Source organism: Macrobrachium rosenbergii, chromosome 34 (genome assembly GCF_040412425.1).
Source record: "Macrobrachium rosenbergii isolate ZJJX-2024 chromosome 34, ASM4041242v1, whole genome shotgun sequence".
Classification (NCBI taxonomy): domain Eukaryota; kingdom Metazoa; phylum Arthropoda; class Malacostraca; order Decapoda; family Palaemonidae; genus Macrobrachium; species Macrobrachium rosenbergii.
Window position 1 is genome coordinate 6,635,927 of NC_089774.1, and position 18,215 is coordinate 6,654,141.

General features: G+C 39.6%; 2 protein-coding genes across 2 annotated transcripts; one reads left to right on the forward strand and one right to left on the reverse strand.

Moving 5' to 3' along the window:
- Positions 1 to 1,628: 1,628 nt before the first annotated feature.
- Positions 1,629 to 6,333, reverse strand: LOC136856126 (brachyurin-like). Its single transcript, XM_067133778.1, has 7 exons — positions 6,222 to 6,333; positions 5,753 to 5,798; positions 4,771 to 4,912; positions 3,574 to 3,740; positions 3,297 to 3,383; positions 2,312 to 2,451; positions 1,629 to 1,889 (listed from the first exon to the last, which is right to left on the reverse strand). The coding sequence occupies exons 1-7, from the start codon at positions 6,264 to 6,266 to the stop codon at positions 1,740 to 1,742; spliced, it is 777 nt and encodes a 258-aa protein (XP_066989879.1). The 5' UTR covers positions 6,267 to 6,333; the 3' UTR covers positions 1,629 to 1,739.
- A 1,929-nt stretch (positions 6,334 to 8,262) lies between these two features.
- LOC136856127 (uncharacterized) lies at positions 8,263 to 15,050 on the forward strand. Its single transcript, XM_067133779.1, has 5 exons — positions 8,263 to 8,392; positions 12,443 to 12,686; positions 12,905 to 13,237; positions 13,669 to 13,849; positions 13,983 to 15,050. Exons 4-5 carry the CDS (start codon positions 13,808 to 13,810, stop codon positions 14,712 to 14,714), a joined length of 774 nt encoding a protein of 257 aa, XP_066989880.1. The 5' UTR covers positions 8,263 to 8,392; positions 12,443 to 12,686; positions 12,905 to 13,237; positions 13,669 to 13,807; the 3' UTR covers positions 14,715 to 15,050.
- Positions 15,051 to 18,215: the final 3,165 nt, after the last annotated feature.

Genomic DNA, 18,215 nt, shown 5'->3' on the forward strand with positions numbered 1-18,215 from the left:
TCAAATCCCCCCCGGGACCACTGCATGAACCTGGTGGCCTTTCTCTCTCCCCTTATCAACTACCCCAGCATTCTTACAATGCGTAACCTCTATTCTTATGTCTAAAGAGCAGATCAAATACACTTTCAAACTATGAGTTGAATTCAGTGTACTTTTCTCTCGGTTCCTGCATTGCGTCAATAATGTATTCAATCTATGCAGAACGTTTCTTATATAGGAGAGCTGTCACACTATCAGTAAAATCATTCACCTGTTGGAAAGAATTAATTGCAACCTGAAAACTAGTTATAGTTCAAGAAAATACAAAATAACGTGTCGTTCTCTCCTCCATAGAAGAGATATAGATAATACAATTGCTTTATTTAGATCTATGGAAGGTTCCGAAAATTTCTTAGAATATAGCTCCCAAAAACCTTTAATAATGCCTAGTGTCCCAGAATTGTCGATGTGTCCCTCCGTTCCTTCAGTTCAATCGAATAAAACCGAACAATTCTTGTCACAAGATTCACCTCGTAATGCAATTAAAGCTCTGGATGCCAAATTGGGTTCAAAAATGTCCAAGACCATCGGGTCATTGTATTACCATGAAGATAAGTTTCATATGTTGATGCAATCTCTTCCACCGTTTCATACAAAGGATAAGTCCTCTTTAGAACTGACAAGGCCAATCGGTTTTTAATGTTTTTAATATTCATAAGTTTCTTAATGCTTTAACGTTGCTATTACTTGTTTTAGCTTAATTTTTAAAAGAATGTTGAGTTTTTATAAGTTCATAATTTTTAATTTTTAATATTTATATATATAAAATCTTTAGTTATATATATATTATATATATACATAATCTAAAATTTTATATATAAAGATATTAAAAATTAATATTCGACTCTGTTCAAAAAACTGACAAAAGTCTAAAACATGAAACTCACAAAAACTCAACATTCTTTTAAAAATTAAGCTAAAACAAGTGCTAAAAACATCAAAGCATTAAAAAAAAACTTGTAAATATTAAAAATATCAAAAAACTGATTGACACTGTCAGTTCTAAAGAGGACTTGGCCTTTCTATGAAACAGTGAAGAGATCGCATCAACTTAGGAAGCTTATCATTATGGCAAAACAATGACCCGATTGTCTTAGACATTTTTTAACACAATCTGATACCCAGAGCTTTAACTGTATTACGAGGCGACTCTTGTGACAATTGTTCGGTTTTTTTCGAATGAACTAAAGGAATGGAGGTATACACACACACACACACACACACAATTATATATTAGCCTTCCATTCCTAAAGATATGTTTCAGAAGAGGTATCTACCTCGTGCTCTTCTCCTCCATGACTGTAACCTACTTCAGTTGACTAACATCCAGGTGCATACTTTAGTGCTTAGGCCAAGAGATATACAGCTAGAGCTTATTAAAAAAAAGACTATTTTCTTCAATAAGCTCGAAGATGCTATTAGATTTGAAGCAACTTTTTAAAAAAAGTCTGAATAATATAGTTACCATCCTCATCCAGGCTATCAAAAAAAAGAAGGAACATTCTCTCAACTCAATGCAGTTGCAAATTCATCACGAGCAAACGCCAAACAATGCAAAAACTAGGTGCATTTCAAATCAGAAGTTTGCAGGTGCTTGAAAATTTTTAATTCAGTCTATTGTACACCATTATACAGGGTGTGTTTCCAGACTTTCCAGACCAGCATTCATCACTACATCCTCCACGACTTCGTCCACTTGTCTAGACTCCAGTCTTCTCTTTGATCCAGTCGACAAAGTCGTAGATTCTGGTGTAGACCTCAGCACCCCCAGAATCGCACCCGGCACCGGAGAAGAAAGACGCGATGCCGTGGACTGAGCCGTCTCTGTGGAGCGCACCCCCAAAGTCACCCTTGAATCGAAAAGAAAGTGGGATTAGAGTTCTCTTCTGAGCATGAGTGACGGCAGTGCTTCCTCCTCTGTCAATCTGTAGCTTGCTCCTCTCTGGAGTGTTTTAGATCTCCAGCAAGTTCCCAGGCACTAACATGGCACCAATCTTGAGATACTGGGCTGGTTCAACACAGAGTTCTTCAGAATTCTGAGGCTAAGAGCCCACAATTCAGTCTGAGATAACTTGGCCACAGCACACTTATGACTTGGCGCACCTAACATTCCCTGACCTCAGAGGGAGCATTACTCTATCTCTTGGCAGAAGGTTGACTATTCTAGCAGTGCGTAACTCTAGCTCAAAGGGAAGAAATGCATTCACGTCACTTGGCTGCTACTTATCTAACAGCATAGAGAAGTCTAGGAGGTTCTTTGCCTTTTACTTACATAACAGAAGGGAGCACTTCCAGTGTTGGTCATCACGCAGACTGTCTTGGGGTACCTCCGCCCGTAATACGTGTCACACTCATCGTTATCGGATATGGTTACGTCTCCTTCCCTCAAGACGTCTGAGTATGTGGGATCGGCTGCAATGGAACGGAGAATTGCATTCCTCTATGACACTGTTTGACAATGAATCAATGGCAGATATATTCTGGTGTTTACTTGCCACTGGGGATTTAAGCAGACCTGTAGGTCTCAGCTTGAAAGGGGAGGTACCCGAATACAAGCGGAGCATTGAACGCGAGGTTAATGCTCATCTTGTAAAACTGAATCGTTACTGAAACGAAGCAGTCCAGACTTCAGGGATCTGGTGCCAGCAACGAAGAGTCACAACCGGGCTTATAATTCAAAAAGAGTAGCAGTAGTAGAGGTAGTAGTTTTAATAACCTGTCATGAAACTTTCCAATGAGACATCCAGTGTCTCAATATTTACCTTCAGCTATTCAATAGTGGACTGATTTGGTAGTATCTCTCTGGCTGGCTATCTTGGTCACAGTAATACCTGAGAACCCAACAGGAACTTACTGTGATCCAAAATACAAATAAGTTGTCCAGAAGAGAAGTGTGATCAGTAAATTCATCTACAGTTAAATGTACTCCAAGATTCTCTATTAGATTTGACACATGACAAAAACAATCTAGAAAACGCCTGAGAAACATTACAGAGACACAATTCTGAACTCAGCAATAAGAGACAAACATATTACACGAAATACAATACCAAAACATGCAATCCTGTAATCCTAATTAAATGAGAAATGTATCCAAACACTTTCCTGAACTCCACAACAACTGAGAAACGTGACAAAACCACCACTCTGAGATCTTCATCAAGTTGGGAACACTACAAAAAATTATTCTGTCTTCGTAACACTACTACTGCTACTACCAATTCTACTACTACTAAAATTAATGTGCTTCCACTTACTTGCACTTGTCTGTCCCCATCCTGTCAGGACAGCAGTCGTGCCCGGCTTGATGTCGTAGGTGGGCAGAGGAGCCGGCTGGATAGCATCTATGGGAAGGTCAAAAATGTATTTAGCTGACTAAGTACCTCAAATGCTATCAATTCCATCAGTATTCCAAACAAGTATACTGTATATACCCTATATGTCAGAGCAGGCCCAAGCTGTAAGGGACGTGGCCTGGTGAATCTGCTGTACAACATTACAGCCATTCAGAGAAGGTGACGAACTGAAAATTACCTGTGAACTGAATCTTCTGCGGCAGCTTCACCAGGGCTATGTCGTTGCCGAAAGACATTGGGTGGAAGTATTCATAAACGATGAATTCCGTGGACGTCATTTTGACCTGTTCGGGCTCTTCCTCTTTCAGGTTGTGAGCTCCGAAGGTCATCGTGGCTGTGTCGGCACTGCAAGGTCCATAGAAAGGGTCAGACAGAATTAGGAGATACTCAGAATATATCAAAGCACCATTCTGGGCAACTAACTCTGATTATACTCTATCCTAAATCTGTACCAAGGAGATAAGCAATCCCTTGGATTGCTCGTTCCAGCGTCTATTGCGACATCAGAGTTTTAGTCATCAAATAAGAATCCTTGGAAATATTACTCACAAATGTAACTTTAAATGATCTAATGAATGAGACAATTTAAAACCTGTTCTGCAAACAGAAGTTTATTGGAAATCACCCTGCTAATTGGCCTACTGGCCTACACTTGAACCTGTAATCCTGCTGATACTAGGCAGAAGTGGTGAAGCCTAGGACCAACCAGTTTTGTATAGTCTTTAACACCATTTTGCAAAAACCTGGGTCTATTATCGTCCAAGAAAAGAAAGTATCAAATGACACTTTTCTAGGTGTGACAATGCCTGATCTGGGAGCCATGTTAGACCTGTCTTGGTATATTCACCATATTCATGAAATATTTCATTCTCTAAACAATTTCTCCTGGCCTATATTGTCAAAGGCCACAGATTTTCTGCTAATTCACTCACTCTGAAGGCTCTCAGCCCCACTGTGGCATGTCATATGGAGACCTGACTTTTTCACGCATACTCTTCTCAACTGTGAACTGCTTGTATATCAGTCTCAAGCTTAACTTGAGCCATGATTTTCCAAACGTCCGTGATTACGAAAGCGAATGTCAAGTCAAGTTTTGCCAAAATTAGTCTTCTTATACTTGCATAAACATACATTAAAGTCCTATATACCCCTGCGTTACCTATGGATAAGTGTACATATACAATAAAATCTGCAATTCACTCAATTTTACCTGAGCGTACCTGTGCACATCTACAAACTTAATTGATAATATACTTCAATGTAAACCACAATTACCTACATATACATACAATAGATTATGTCAGTGTGCTTCACATTACCTGTGGATACATGTGTACACATACAAAAACTGAGGTGTAAAATAACAACACATTACCTCGCTATGCACTGGGCAATGGTCACAACCCACTCGTCAGAAATCAAGAAACCCTGGCAGTCACCCCAGGCGTCAATGTGGACCACGTAGGGGTAGGAATGTGGTACTACCTCCCGGCCTCCAATCACGTTAGACTGGGACCCTGAGGAATAATAATGATGATCTGTTAGTGAGACATATCTGAGAGTGTGGATAGTCTACACCTAAATTCAGCACAGTGACTAGAATGGACTGTGATAATAATGAAGAAGGTGCAAACTGGATAAAACAGTGAGAGAGTACTTTGATTGCAGAGTCAAATTCAGAAGTCTCCTGCCACGCCTGGGCCATTAAGTTGAGAGTATAGGGAAGGCTTTAGCTTCACCTAGGAGTGTTGCTGGACTGGCAAATCTGACAATACATTATGTTTATTCATTAAGATTGTTAAAAAAGCAAAACATATGCCAACGCAAGGCCATTCACATAACATTCACTAGCTCGTTCATTCACTCTGTTGGCTCTCAGGCCTTACTGGGACCAAGTTCACTTGCACCAAACACCTCCAAATCACAATCTTTTGTGCATTTTCTATTCTAGTCACTTTACAGAACCTCAATGTCCACTGCATTTAGACATCTACCTAGGATATAGTCTATCCACACTTTCAGATAAGCCTCACTAACAGCACAGCAACATTTCAACCTTCAATACATCTACGAGAGGCACAATAGAGTTCTGTAGAGCTGTCATACACTCAAAACAGAAACACAAACACAAGTCCCACCTAGAACATGTCAGCTGTAATCATGAAAGAATTCATGAAGTTCTACAGGGCTTCTATGCCTCCGAAACAGGAGAACATGCATACGAGCTCTACCATGAGGACATCTGCCCTTCTATCGTTCACAGGCTTCAGTGTATTCAGACAATGAAGGCCTTTAAAACAATACAAACATACAAATGAGTCTACCAAACAGCACGTCAAACCTTCCACAAATCTTACCATGTCCTTCCACTTGTACGAGGCCCTGTGGCCTTGGGCTGGCTCCCTGGGGAAAATTAAAATAACATGAATTATTCAGGTTGTCAGCTGTGAATTTATACAGCTGTTAATTGTGGATTATACAGGTTATGAGTTGTGGATTTATACAATTGTAAATTGTGTATAATTCAGGTTGTGAATACTGGATTACCCAAGTTGTTTTATACGGGTAGTAAATTGTGAATTGCCAAGAATATAATTGTGGGTTATCTAGGTTGTAAATTGCATATTCATAAAGGCAGTAAAGGTTATCAATTGTGGATTTATCCAGGCTTCAAAATTGTGGATTAACACGAGTAGCAAACTGTGGATTAATACAAGCTGTAAATTCTAGGATTACCCAAATTTCAAACTGAGGATTTACACAGGTACCAATTCCTCAATCATCCAGACTTGAAAATTCCTTCAAGAAAACCTGACAGTTACTCACAGCGAGAGAGCAGATGAGAAGGGTGCCTGCTATTATCCGAATCATCTTTGCAGACCTGGCAGTGGTGCCCTGGTGGGGTATCTTATTATATACCCCATGAAGAAGAAGAAGAAGAAGAAGAAGGAGATATAAGCCTGTGAAATCAACACATGGCTATCTGTAAATGTACTCAGAATTAAATAAAAATTTCTGTTTTCCTCAATGTCTGAGTTACTGTCTGAAGGTCAGAGTTATGACTGACACTGTTGATTAAAGCTAGACTTATGCCAGCGCATGGATTGCTTCTGTGCGAAGCTGGTCTGTGCAAAAGTTGGGTAGAGAGCTTTAGACAGAAGTCAAGATGAGATTCTAAAGCTGACAATGTCAGTGATTCCCTAAAATAGATTAGCTCCATATTTATAATTTATTTTTTTATAATACTGATACAGATGGGACAGTAACCTGGTGTCCCGTGGTAGCCCAGGCCTGATGGAGGCAAGGTAGAGAAGAGTATGACTTGGAAAAACTGCCTCTTAAAGAATGGAAGGTTATATGAGTAAAGACAACTCTTGTTACTAACACAGATTTATAAAATGGGTTTCATGAGTTTTAGGTTGTACTTGATTTTGTACGTGTGGCCCAGTGGCTAAGAACCTCACGTCACTAATGTCACCCGAGATCGATCTTACAGTGGGGTACATTTAGTCAAAATCAAATATATAAAATGTACAGATTTTAGTTTAGTTACTGTCCTTAAAAATATTTGTTAATAGCACACTCATACTCTTATAAAAGAGAATTCAAAAGCAATCTGGGTCGATGGAGTGAGTATTCTGACGATTTACTGGATATGAAAGACAGAAGAGAAGGCGGTGTGCTGGATGACGTGAATGGGAAAGTTGGTGTACGTCTGAGAATGCCTATGGAAGTGGCCGTTTTGGACAAAAAGGTGGGAATTTAAGGGATTAAGAAGGGAAAGATATCAGAAGTTGATGGGATTACAAGTGGGATTCTGTGGTACAGAGGTGAAAGAGTGTTTTTAAGTGCTGACCAAGGTTTGTAAGGTATATCTAGATGAAGGAAGGATTCCAAAAGATGATGAACGGTAAGACATTGAAGATAGTACAAGGATAAGCATGGCTAAAGCATCTCTTCTGAAATGGTTAAGCGAGAGGTACAACTGAAGCATGTTTCGGAATATGTATTTGATAGAGTGACTGACCTGGCATAAAACTGGCTCTGAAACAAGGCTGCGTTTGTGTCATCATGGCTGCCTGATCTCTCAGGACTGACTGATTTCGAAAAGCCAGAGAAAGGAACCTATTAGGCGAAGGTGTGAAGCTGTGGGACAGTCAAATGTAAGAATGCATAATGAATTATGAATGGTGGAAATATAGCAGCCGTTGATTCACGTCAGAAAACAGGCAAAAACCGAAGGAGGTATTAAAAATGTATCATCAGATGGTCTGATCTTGTGGAGAGAAAGGAAGAAAACAGCTTAGTGAAAAGTGTAAATAATCCTGAGATTTAAATGGCAAGGAACTGAGGTTTTGGTAAGTGAAATATAAAGGCGTTACGTGGTAAACTTACGTTATATTACGCCATCTTTATGCTCTGCCTAGGAGGGAATACCAGGAAATTTAAGGCTCTGTTAATCTCATTATCTCATTTTGACGTCAACGGAATTACCGAAGCGCAATGGGAATTAACTAGTAGATTATTAAGCACTGTACTTTTAGCTATTACCAAAGTTTTGTTTACCTAAATCTCGGGTTATTTGCGTTTGTATGTTATTAAGTTGTTTTGTAAATAAGTTATTTATTGTTATAAGCACTTCGGTTATTGCGTCATAACACGCAAGGCCGATGATACCATTCGCTAGTTGCCAATTCGGCTATTTAAATCGTAATGCTCCTCCTGTTACTACACTTTTAAAAACCTGTTCAAATTACGGAATTACGACAGCGAATGATATTTATAACAATTATATCAATCTCGTGGTGATAAAAACTAAATATATAATATAATAAAATCTGGGAATGATAATGCGCTAATCGGCAACTGTCCGAGTGCCTCCAAGCCTATAAATACCTGAGCAACGGCCGTGCAGTTCTCAGTCGAATAACCGTCGAGTCAACGACCACATCACCTCCTTCCCAAGATGTTGAAGTATAACATTATTCCCGTAAGGGGTAAGTCGTAATTATCAATTATTCTTTCTGAAATAATTTCAAATTACTTAACAATAACTCAGGATTATTAAAGTTATATTAAGGGATCTTAGCAGGAAACAATTCAAATAGATCGGTATTCGATAAAAGGTCTGAACAGAGATCAATTTATATTTAATAATCTGAGCCGAGGCTGAAGTCTCTCGCCAATGGGTGTTCTTTTGTTTATTTTAAGTAACTTAAAGTTACTTTTATTACTTAAGAACATAAAAATTATTTTTTTCTTGACGTTTTGGGATGAGGTTGCAAGCCCTGGGCCCTTTTTTTTTTTTATAAAACTAAATCAGATTTATACGATGCACTTGGGTTTATAATCTGGTCTATTTTTCAATATACTTTATATATATATTATATATATATGCAAAATCTTTTAGCTTATTGTAAATGAATTTATATATGTATACAGTCCATTATGTATCAAGTTTGTCCGTACGTATGTATAACTTCTAAGTACGTATGCGTTACTTTCCTTTGTATGTATAAATGCCTTTACCTTCTAATGTACGTGTATAGATTTTAGCTATACAAGTACGTATTCACGTTTTTTTTATATGTGTACGAACGTGGGTTGGTACGTACGTACGTAACATTCAGCCTGCTCTGTTTCTAAGCACGTACTTATGCAGCTTTTTTTAGCATGCACGCCTGTACGCAAGGACACTCTTACTTGCCCAGGCACGTACGTTATCCCAAGGTCATCCTGACGAATCTGCCATTTCTTAAGACACGTACAACTTTGGCGGTTCCAACACCAAAGCAACTTGTGTGTTTGACATTTCAGACGAAAATCAATTTGCGTCTAGGAATCTAGACTCCGTGACCCACTTCGACATTTGAGTGGATATCTCGACGAATATTCGATCTTTTTCGTCTACAGTTGTGCGGTTTGGGTTTAATTTTTGCGGTTTTCTGCAACTATAGATAGGTCTGGGGTTCGACTTTTTTTTTTTTTTCGGGTTTGTAGCTTAAAGGTCGAGGAATCTCTGATGTTTTGTGTCGAATAACCATTTTTATTTTTTTAGTTTTGCCGTATAGTTTCCAATTTCAGTCCCAAATTTGAATTTCGCACTGACAGTGAACCGAATTAGGCCAGCGATCTTGTCGAAGCCAGGAAATATATTTGGTTAAAACCAGTTTTCAAATGCCCCTGTAAATTACATCATAAAAAGCTTAATATGCCTTTGATACGACTCCATAAAAAGCACAATTACTCTATAAATTACAAGTAAAAATTGATTTAACGATATCCCCGCAAAAAAAAAAATGCCTGGAATTCGCGCTATCAGCAAGTGCGCAGTAATGTTCAGAGCCAGTCCTTGGCGTTAGCTTGTCAGCTGTTGTCAAAAACGATGCAACTTTTATCCATGGTGAAATACCAAACAGCACTTTTTTAAAGTGTGGTTTAAAGCACTCTATTGCAGTTCGAACTTGAGCACTCGATATTTACTGGCTTTTCAGAAGGTTGTCAAGTAAACAGTCGATGTTGTTCGTACATTACTGGAACACCAGAATACTTTTATATTTAAATAACGGCAAAAATAATACGTAATTAACGTAATTATTATTCTCCAAACGCTTAATTACGTATACGGTAACCAATACGTGGCATTAATTAATATATAATAGCGTTCCGAAACTTTGTAAATATCAGACTGTGTTTATGGACGTTCAAGACCACTTGATGAAACTGGTCTGATCAGCCTAAGACCATTCACCTCCTGCCTGTGGAATTCTATAGCTTCTTCCGTCTTCCCGTGTGGTATAATCTTTAGTCAGTCACCATTAAAAAAGATATATAAGGTTATTAACTTCATCTAATTAGTTGTTAATTAAATAACTTTGTTCGAATGGAATTTGGTTGTAGACCTAGTGGCTAAAATGGCTAATATCTTAAGAATTACTTTTCAATTTATCTTCATCTTGTGGAAACAGAGACCGGAAAATTGCCAAAGAAAAGCATTAATGACTCCTCTTCTCGAGAAACATGTTCAATGACTCATGAAAAACGGAGGAAGAGAGTGAGTTCCAAATTCAGGAAGTGAATGGTCAAGCTGATCAAAACTGGCTTGTCTCTAACCTCCATACTCATTCTCCTTTGTTATTCGTCACTGCGCCTTTCACTCTTTCTTTTGGAATCTTTCCATCATCCAGGTATACCCTACACACCCCAGTCAGCTAGTTTCATACTTAAAAACTATTCCTTGTACATTTCCACTTTCTCAGCTGTTTATTTATTCCCATTACAAGCTTTTTACTCTAAAATAAATTTACCCATTACTCCTTTTTCCTGGATTTACTCTTGGCTGCATTGTCTTCCTTTACTTCTACTGATTAATCATCAAACTTTGTTCCATATTGCAAACACATTTCAAGCACCATTACCTAATTTACTAATTCCCTGAATTCATTACCATTTAATTCATCTACTGAACTTGTTGAATACAAGTTAGCAAGGTACTGGTTGTCCTAACTATAGCGCTAAGTACAGAACTGTCCGTGACCGTCCAGCATTGGCCAAAGAGATGTTCTCCACTTATGGTTGCTGACTTGTTTTCAGCCTGTTTGTTACATGTATGCAACAAGGTGGTGACGTGTGGTTAAGGCATGTTTTTACTGTGGTGCAGATGCAGAGTTAGTAATGTGAATTTTAGTACTACGGCGTGCCAGTTCAAGTCTACCCCAGGCTGTGAAAAGGAAACCAGAGAACCAATAAAATTTAGGCAGCTACTCTTCCTGTATGAGGGGGCAGGAAGAAGATGGCAAAAGGGAAGGGATGCAACCTCATCCTTTGTGATAAATTCATGAAAGCAACATTCTTGTAGTTTGTGTATAATAGGTCTATAGTTACTCATTCTGGCATTTTACTCTGTTGGTTCATTGTACGGATTAACTACTTTATGTGGTATTGTGGTTAATGAACAAAAAAAGACTATTAAATATAATCTTTGTAGTTGGGTTGTATATCAAACTTCACATTACAGGGACAAGTTCATATTGTGATCTCATAAAAGCACATTTTCTTACATCTTTTAGCATCTTGCCACTAAAATTTGCACCAGGCAGCCAAGAATATTGGCTAAATCAAAGCCACAACTTTAATTCTGCCACGTTAGCTACCTGGACCAACGTTTAACAGCAAGACGCTAAACAAATGTTAGAAAACTCAGTTCGTGTCACACCCCCTTTTGAAGGTGGCCCGTCAATGTTCTCGAGACCGTCTTCGTCTCTTTTCCCTAGACCCCTTGTTCTTCCATTCCCTGCCAGTCAACTCAGACTCTAACTAACTCAAAATCATTTCAGCAACCTCAGGGACAACAAGAAGTAGGTGAACCAGGTGTTTTCAACTTGAAATCACTGGTAGATTAGATTTCTCTTATCACGAATTTATTAGAGTAGGAGGCGCAATTAACTAATAGCTAGTAGACTGGCATCCACTAGCCTTCGTCAGATAAGCACAACACGCGCTGCTTGTTGAGCATTAGTGACCCCTTTATTTGACACTGGCTGTTCTCACACTTTATCAAATAAATTCCTGATAAATACTGCATACATAACTGTGGTTAAGAGATGAATATCTAAATTACAGAGCTACCACATTATAGGGCATCTTAGCAATTATAGACTAAACCAGAAACCCTAGTCTGAAACTAGTCAAAGACAACACCTTTGGCCAAGGACATTTTAGAGGCACTTAGGAGCAGCAGATGCAATCAGAAACTTTCTCACTTCTGTCCTTTGCTTAATGTGACCTTGCAATTAGTAAAAACTCTTTGTAGGCCCAAAATTAAAGTCGTCAAGTTGATATCTTCCTTTTCAAGATGTATCTCTTCACTCTTTCATGCTGTTGGTCTTTTAGGGGCTTATTGCAGTCCACTGGCTCTCACACCAGCCTCCTCTGCTCTTCTACAAGTCATCACTGACAAACCACAATGAAATTCAGGGTGTGCAATGCTTCTTTTGTAACTTGTCAGGAGATAAGTATAATTTTAACGCCTCATCTTTTCTTTCCAGTCGGTAGAAATGAGTCCCAGGGTACCACTGAGAGTACTCCGGCAGCTCCTCCGCACGAGATATGACTAGAGGCTCTCGAGAGCGAGGATCACCAAGTCGATAACTTTGCCAGGCTTGGGACCTCGTGGCCCAGTTGACTCGAGAAGCCAGAAGGGTCAGCTGGGCGGGCTGATACTTCTGAATGGAGGACGACTTCTGCCATATTCCACGCTAGCGACGAAAATGAGGGTTCAGATAACAATAGGTAAGTGCCTCCATCTCAGTTTCCTGCTTTACTCTTGATATGCGGCACCATTTTCTGTAAACTTGAGTGAATTCACAGCACAGTGTCTCATCTCCTCCGTATTATCCTCGCTGAAGAGCAGTGACGCGTTGAAACTGTCTGAAACGAACATAAATTACCGGACATTGCAATATCATAATATATTCCTCATACCTAAATCTTACCTCCTACCATTTCAGTGTAAGCTGCTCAGGTTACTATAGCGACCTTACGGCCTCTGATATTGGAGTGAGCGAGAAGTTCCAGCCCAGGCCAGTCTTGACCAAGAACGGCTCGTTCTCCGGAGCCACCAGCGACTGGTGGGAAAGCGACGACAGCGACGATGACAGCGACTGGGGAGAGGACGAGTGGCCTCTGGACCACCCCATTCCCCTCCCCAAGTGGGGCTGCGACCGTCCGGAATTGAAATTTGACGACGAAGGACAATATCAGGAGTTCCTTAACAAAGCCACTAGTTACTTGCAGCAGTGCCTTGCTTCACTTCCGTACGACACACTCTCCAACTTCTTAGTGTGAGTAGAACCCCACATGCTGTATATTACTTAAGAGGCTTTTCAGTGATTTCATCATCAGGCATTCAAGTTTTTATGATGATAGTATAGTCCAGGATTAACAGAGTACGGGGTCAGTCCCTCCGTTAATCTGCAGGTCGAGATTAAAAGGGCTGATCAGGTGACGAGAACTGTAAGCCAGGTTAAGAGAGCGTCCTTGTTCTTCCCTCTGGTAAGGTCATAACCTCAGCCAACTGCAGCCAGAGGATGACATGCACAAGATTCTTCTTAATTTGGTCAGAAGTGGACTAACCCTGTACTCTATTAATCCTGTTCTAGTCCAAGGTATTTTGTTTGACAGATTTTCTTCTTTAGGGGGTTCAGAATTATTCCTTCTTACAGTCCTCTAACATATACAATATTAACAAATCCCCCTCCTTTTTATTCAACAGTTTCAGCACCAAGTATGTCTACTCACGAGATGAATATAGCAATCTGAAAGACTTCTTCAGGGACTATGACACCCCCCTGATACCCGGATGCTTTACGTGTGTTGGTCTTGCTCTCGACCTGTCTTCCAGGTTATCTCATATGGAAAAGATGTACCCGGGAATTAAGGATGCCATGTACCAAGTAAGTTTTTCAAGTACTGTTTTGTAAGTCAGATTATGGAGACTTATTTCCATAAGCTAGTTTCCTGTTTTCTGTGTTCATTAGATGGCAAAATCACTTTCTGCAACCCTTTCAATGATGATCAACTTTTCAGGTATCTTGTGAAGAGACAGTGAAAAACATAGACGAGTTCTGCACCGAGTTACCACCCCCACGATCATCCCTAATCGAACACGTCTTGCTGTGCATAAAGATAAGGATATCTGGCCGCGCTGGTGTGACCTTGTTTGACCCCGGCTACCATGTTTCGCAGCCCATCACAGTCATGGAGGACGGTCTGGCCCCACAGAGCGACACAATAATGGGCAGTTCGACGCGACATGACGTCGTGCGAACTTCACGTTACAACTACCTTCCAGGCAGCTCGACCATCATCGCGTGGACCACTCGAGAGGAAAGGCCCGGGAAGCCCGACATCGTCACCTTCAACCGAATCCATCCGAAGAAGCCGTTTCTGTCGTGCGTTGACATAGCGGAGCGCCGGAACCTCATCTACGGGTTCAAGTCACTTTTGGGGCGTGACAGCAAAGGGCAGCTGAAGTGGGGCTTGTACTTCGCTGTTAAAGTGTGTTCCGAGGCCTCCGTCACTTTCTTCCACCAAGACGGCGACAAACCTGTCCACAAGAAATTTCCAATGAGCTGTTTCCTGACGGAGGACAACGCCGAAGGCCTCGAAGAAACTCTGGCAGCCGTAGCGAAGGGATTAGGCAGAAGTGCGAGGAGCCTGCGAACAAGTCTCCGAGTTTTGGCAAACTTACTGAGCGACTCTGAATACGTCCGAGAATTGACGACACTTGACGAAGAGATAAACAGCCTTACACAGTAGTCTTTTCTGTTGATTTTTATTGTTCATAAGGTTTTGATGTCTGCATCACTGAGATGTTTGTTATTTGCATACTTATTCCTCTGCATCATAATGTTTCTGTATCAAAAGTACAGAGCTTGGTACATGCATATTCCATGTGATTATTGTCTTTGCAATAAGCTACAATGGACCTCTTCCACAGCAAGCGCAAGACTTTGTTATTTGCAATTGTCTCCTTAGAGACAAGTAACAGTATGCACTGACACAGTAGCATACCAGTTGAACTGAATGTGGCAGAAGTTACTAACCATTAAGAAGTACAGTTTTTGGCAAATAAAATATAGATAGTCCTCAAAACCCTTTTGTTTTACTTTTAACACTCTTATACTCTCTGCATTATCTACATTGGTTAGTAGCATGAGCAAATCTTGTATTATTACCATTCAGAAGACAAACCCCTATTCATTTGGAACAAGCTTACAAGAACCGTTAACTTTAAACTCAAGCCTTTAAAGAATATGGTGTTCACTGGAAAGAAGTTACAGAAGAAAATACAAAATAGAGAGAGATCAGTTATTAGAAAAATGATTAATTAATAAACATAAAAATCTAAATAGATTAAAATACAAGGTGATTATTTTACGGTGGCAATACACTGCATTTTTCCCAGAATTAAGGACTTAATAGCAAAACATTCTAAGGGAGACTGCTCCACAGCCCAACTGGGTGAGGAATAAAAGACCTCTGGAACTGAGAAGCTCGAAAGCACTTAACCAAACCAGAGTCAAAATTGTTAATTACCATAGGACTGGACCAAAGGTTTTGTTTTTGATGAACATAATAATCTTACCAGATCACAACTCCTTAAAATTTAAAAAATTGGATCAACTAAAAATGTTGATGTGATAAAATTTCTTTCCAGGATTTATTTCTGATACTTGATGTATATTACCAACTAAAAGTTGAATTATGGGCGTTGTTCTACATTCATGGACTGGGTTATTGATCAAATTTCTGTACATCAAGCATGTACAGTTACTTCAGTGTGGCATTCTTTAATGAATAACACAGACACAGTCAATTGATTCATAATTCCACAACCCCTACTATTTATTAAACACAAGTTTTAGGGACAGTAATAAACCACTACGCCCTAATTTAGTCAGGCCCAAACCAATGCAGAGCTTAGCCCTCATACTGAAAAATGAGAAATTGTAAGAATGACTTTCTGAACACCAAAATACTGCACTATTGTAAGATGGAGTTTCTGAAAACCAAAACAATATAGAACTTACGACAACGTAGCCCTGATATTCAACATACAACAGCAATTTCTTTTAATTAGTTACTGTTAGGTCCTAAAGCCTTCAGTCACCACAATCATAACTATGGTAACTTTTATCCACTTCTAACCATAAACCTTAAACAGATTATTCATTTGGCAAGTAGAAAGGTTTTCTGGATCACGGACATGGGGAAGAAGAGCAACTTCAACCTATGCTGGTTTCCAAGATTCACTGAGGCCAAGTAAAGGACTTAAAAGTGAAACTGAGAGAAAACACCAGCTGTAATAATTAATAATAGTAATGAAGGAAGATGAAGGAAAAGAGGTAAAGTATATAAGGCTAAATAATGGGTGGAGTTAGGGCATATAGGATGATGCAAATACGATCAATAGAGTATACATGGTTAGTCCGCCTCTGACCAAAATCAGGACAATCTCGCACACGCCATCGTCTGGCTGCTTTTGGCCGAGGTTAAGATAAAGAAAATGCATCAGTCGGTATCTGACCTTACCAGAGTACAGAACAAAGCTCTCTCAAGTCAGATTAAGGTGCATCCACGGCTTCTGCATTAGCTTCAAAACATCCAGCTACGTCCCAAAGATGAGTAGCAATGCCGTGCTCTATTAATCCTGGATGCAAACACGCCTTAGCAATGCCTCCAGGTGATGCACTGACAGCTCTATCCACCCCCAGGAGGCAGTTCCTTGTGGGATACCACCTCCAGTTTGTCAGAAGAGATGCTAACTGGCAATTGAAAACTGGTCTGTTAATTAGCTCTTTATGAATAATGGTAGCTGCTTTCAATAAAGCGTATCTAGCATTTATTAGAGGGAACTTTTAACATATTTAACATACAAGGGCAGGGCACAGTTCCATTCAGGACACTGTCAAAGAACCCTTTAACTGTATGGGTTCTTGTAAATGAACCTCAACAGGGATACTAAACTGGCACTTTCAATGGAGGAAAAGTACCAGAAAAGATGAATGCGGAACAAAGGACCCTGTAAAATGACAATCCCAGTTGATTTCGATTAACTCATTTACTTTCAACATTATTTTCCAGAATATTAATAAGGCATTTCTTTGGGTTAAAACAAGATGACATATTATAGTGTTCTTCATCCCATTCATGACAAAGCATTTTTTTTTTCTTGATATTGTTGATTCTTTACATGGAATCACAGATATATCTACTTTACACCTTTCAGTCTGGGTCAAAAGGTCTGAAGTTCTTTAACAAATTTAATTTACCAGTTTCTGGACAGCATAAGCCATCATAAAAGCAAGTTGCAATTGGCTCCAACTTTGAAGACAAAAATCTAATTTCCTTCTGGTTATCTTTCAGGACTGAGGGCCTGCCTGCCAAGCCTGAGAGATCATTTGGTGACCAGGTCAGAATGCAATACATAGAATTTTGGCCCAAGGCCAAGCACTGGGACCTATGAGGTCATTCAGTTCTGAAAGGGGTATTGATTGTAAAAAGGTTTTAAAGGTTAACAGGACGAAAACTTGGCAGTTGCACTATGAAACAATTATTAGGAGAGGTGGAAAGTTACGATGGAAGAAAGAGAATACGGACAGAGGTGCGGTAAAAGGAATGACAGGGGTTATAGCTAGAGGCAGAGAAGGGATGTCGCAAAGAACCTAAAGTAAGGTCTACAGTGAACTGCATGTGGTGCACTGAAGGCAGTTTCCTTCTATGGGGTTCAGAGAGCAGGATTTACCTTAAGACTTCCATTTCAGCGTCCAGAAAATTTGAGGATGTAGGAATTGCATTATCAATATATACATTAGCTCAATATTCAGGACTCATAAGGCTGGCTTAAAAAGATCTGCTTGCACCCTGAAGCAGAGGAATGTTGGAAATACAATGAAAATAAAAAGGTAACAAGCAATGCAACTGAAGGGACACTGGGAAAGAAACCTATTCCATCTAGTAATGCTTCCTCCTACGGGGAACAAAGCCTCATGTTTTAATTATGGTTGAAAAATCATAGGTTTAATTTGGCCTCTTATTTTTTGTTTCTGTGACATTCACCTGACGTTGCATTTACGTTTTTTTTCAGACCATCCTTTATAAGCTTTACAAATTTCACAGCCATCGCCTTCATTTTGTTACTATATTTACCGTTCTGTTCAAACCAAGTAGGTTTCCTCAGAGGGAACAAGGTTAGGTCATCGACTTGCCAAGCAGAGAAAAGAACACAATCAGTTCATGAACAATGTATAACAATGT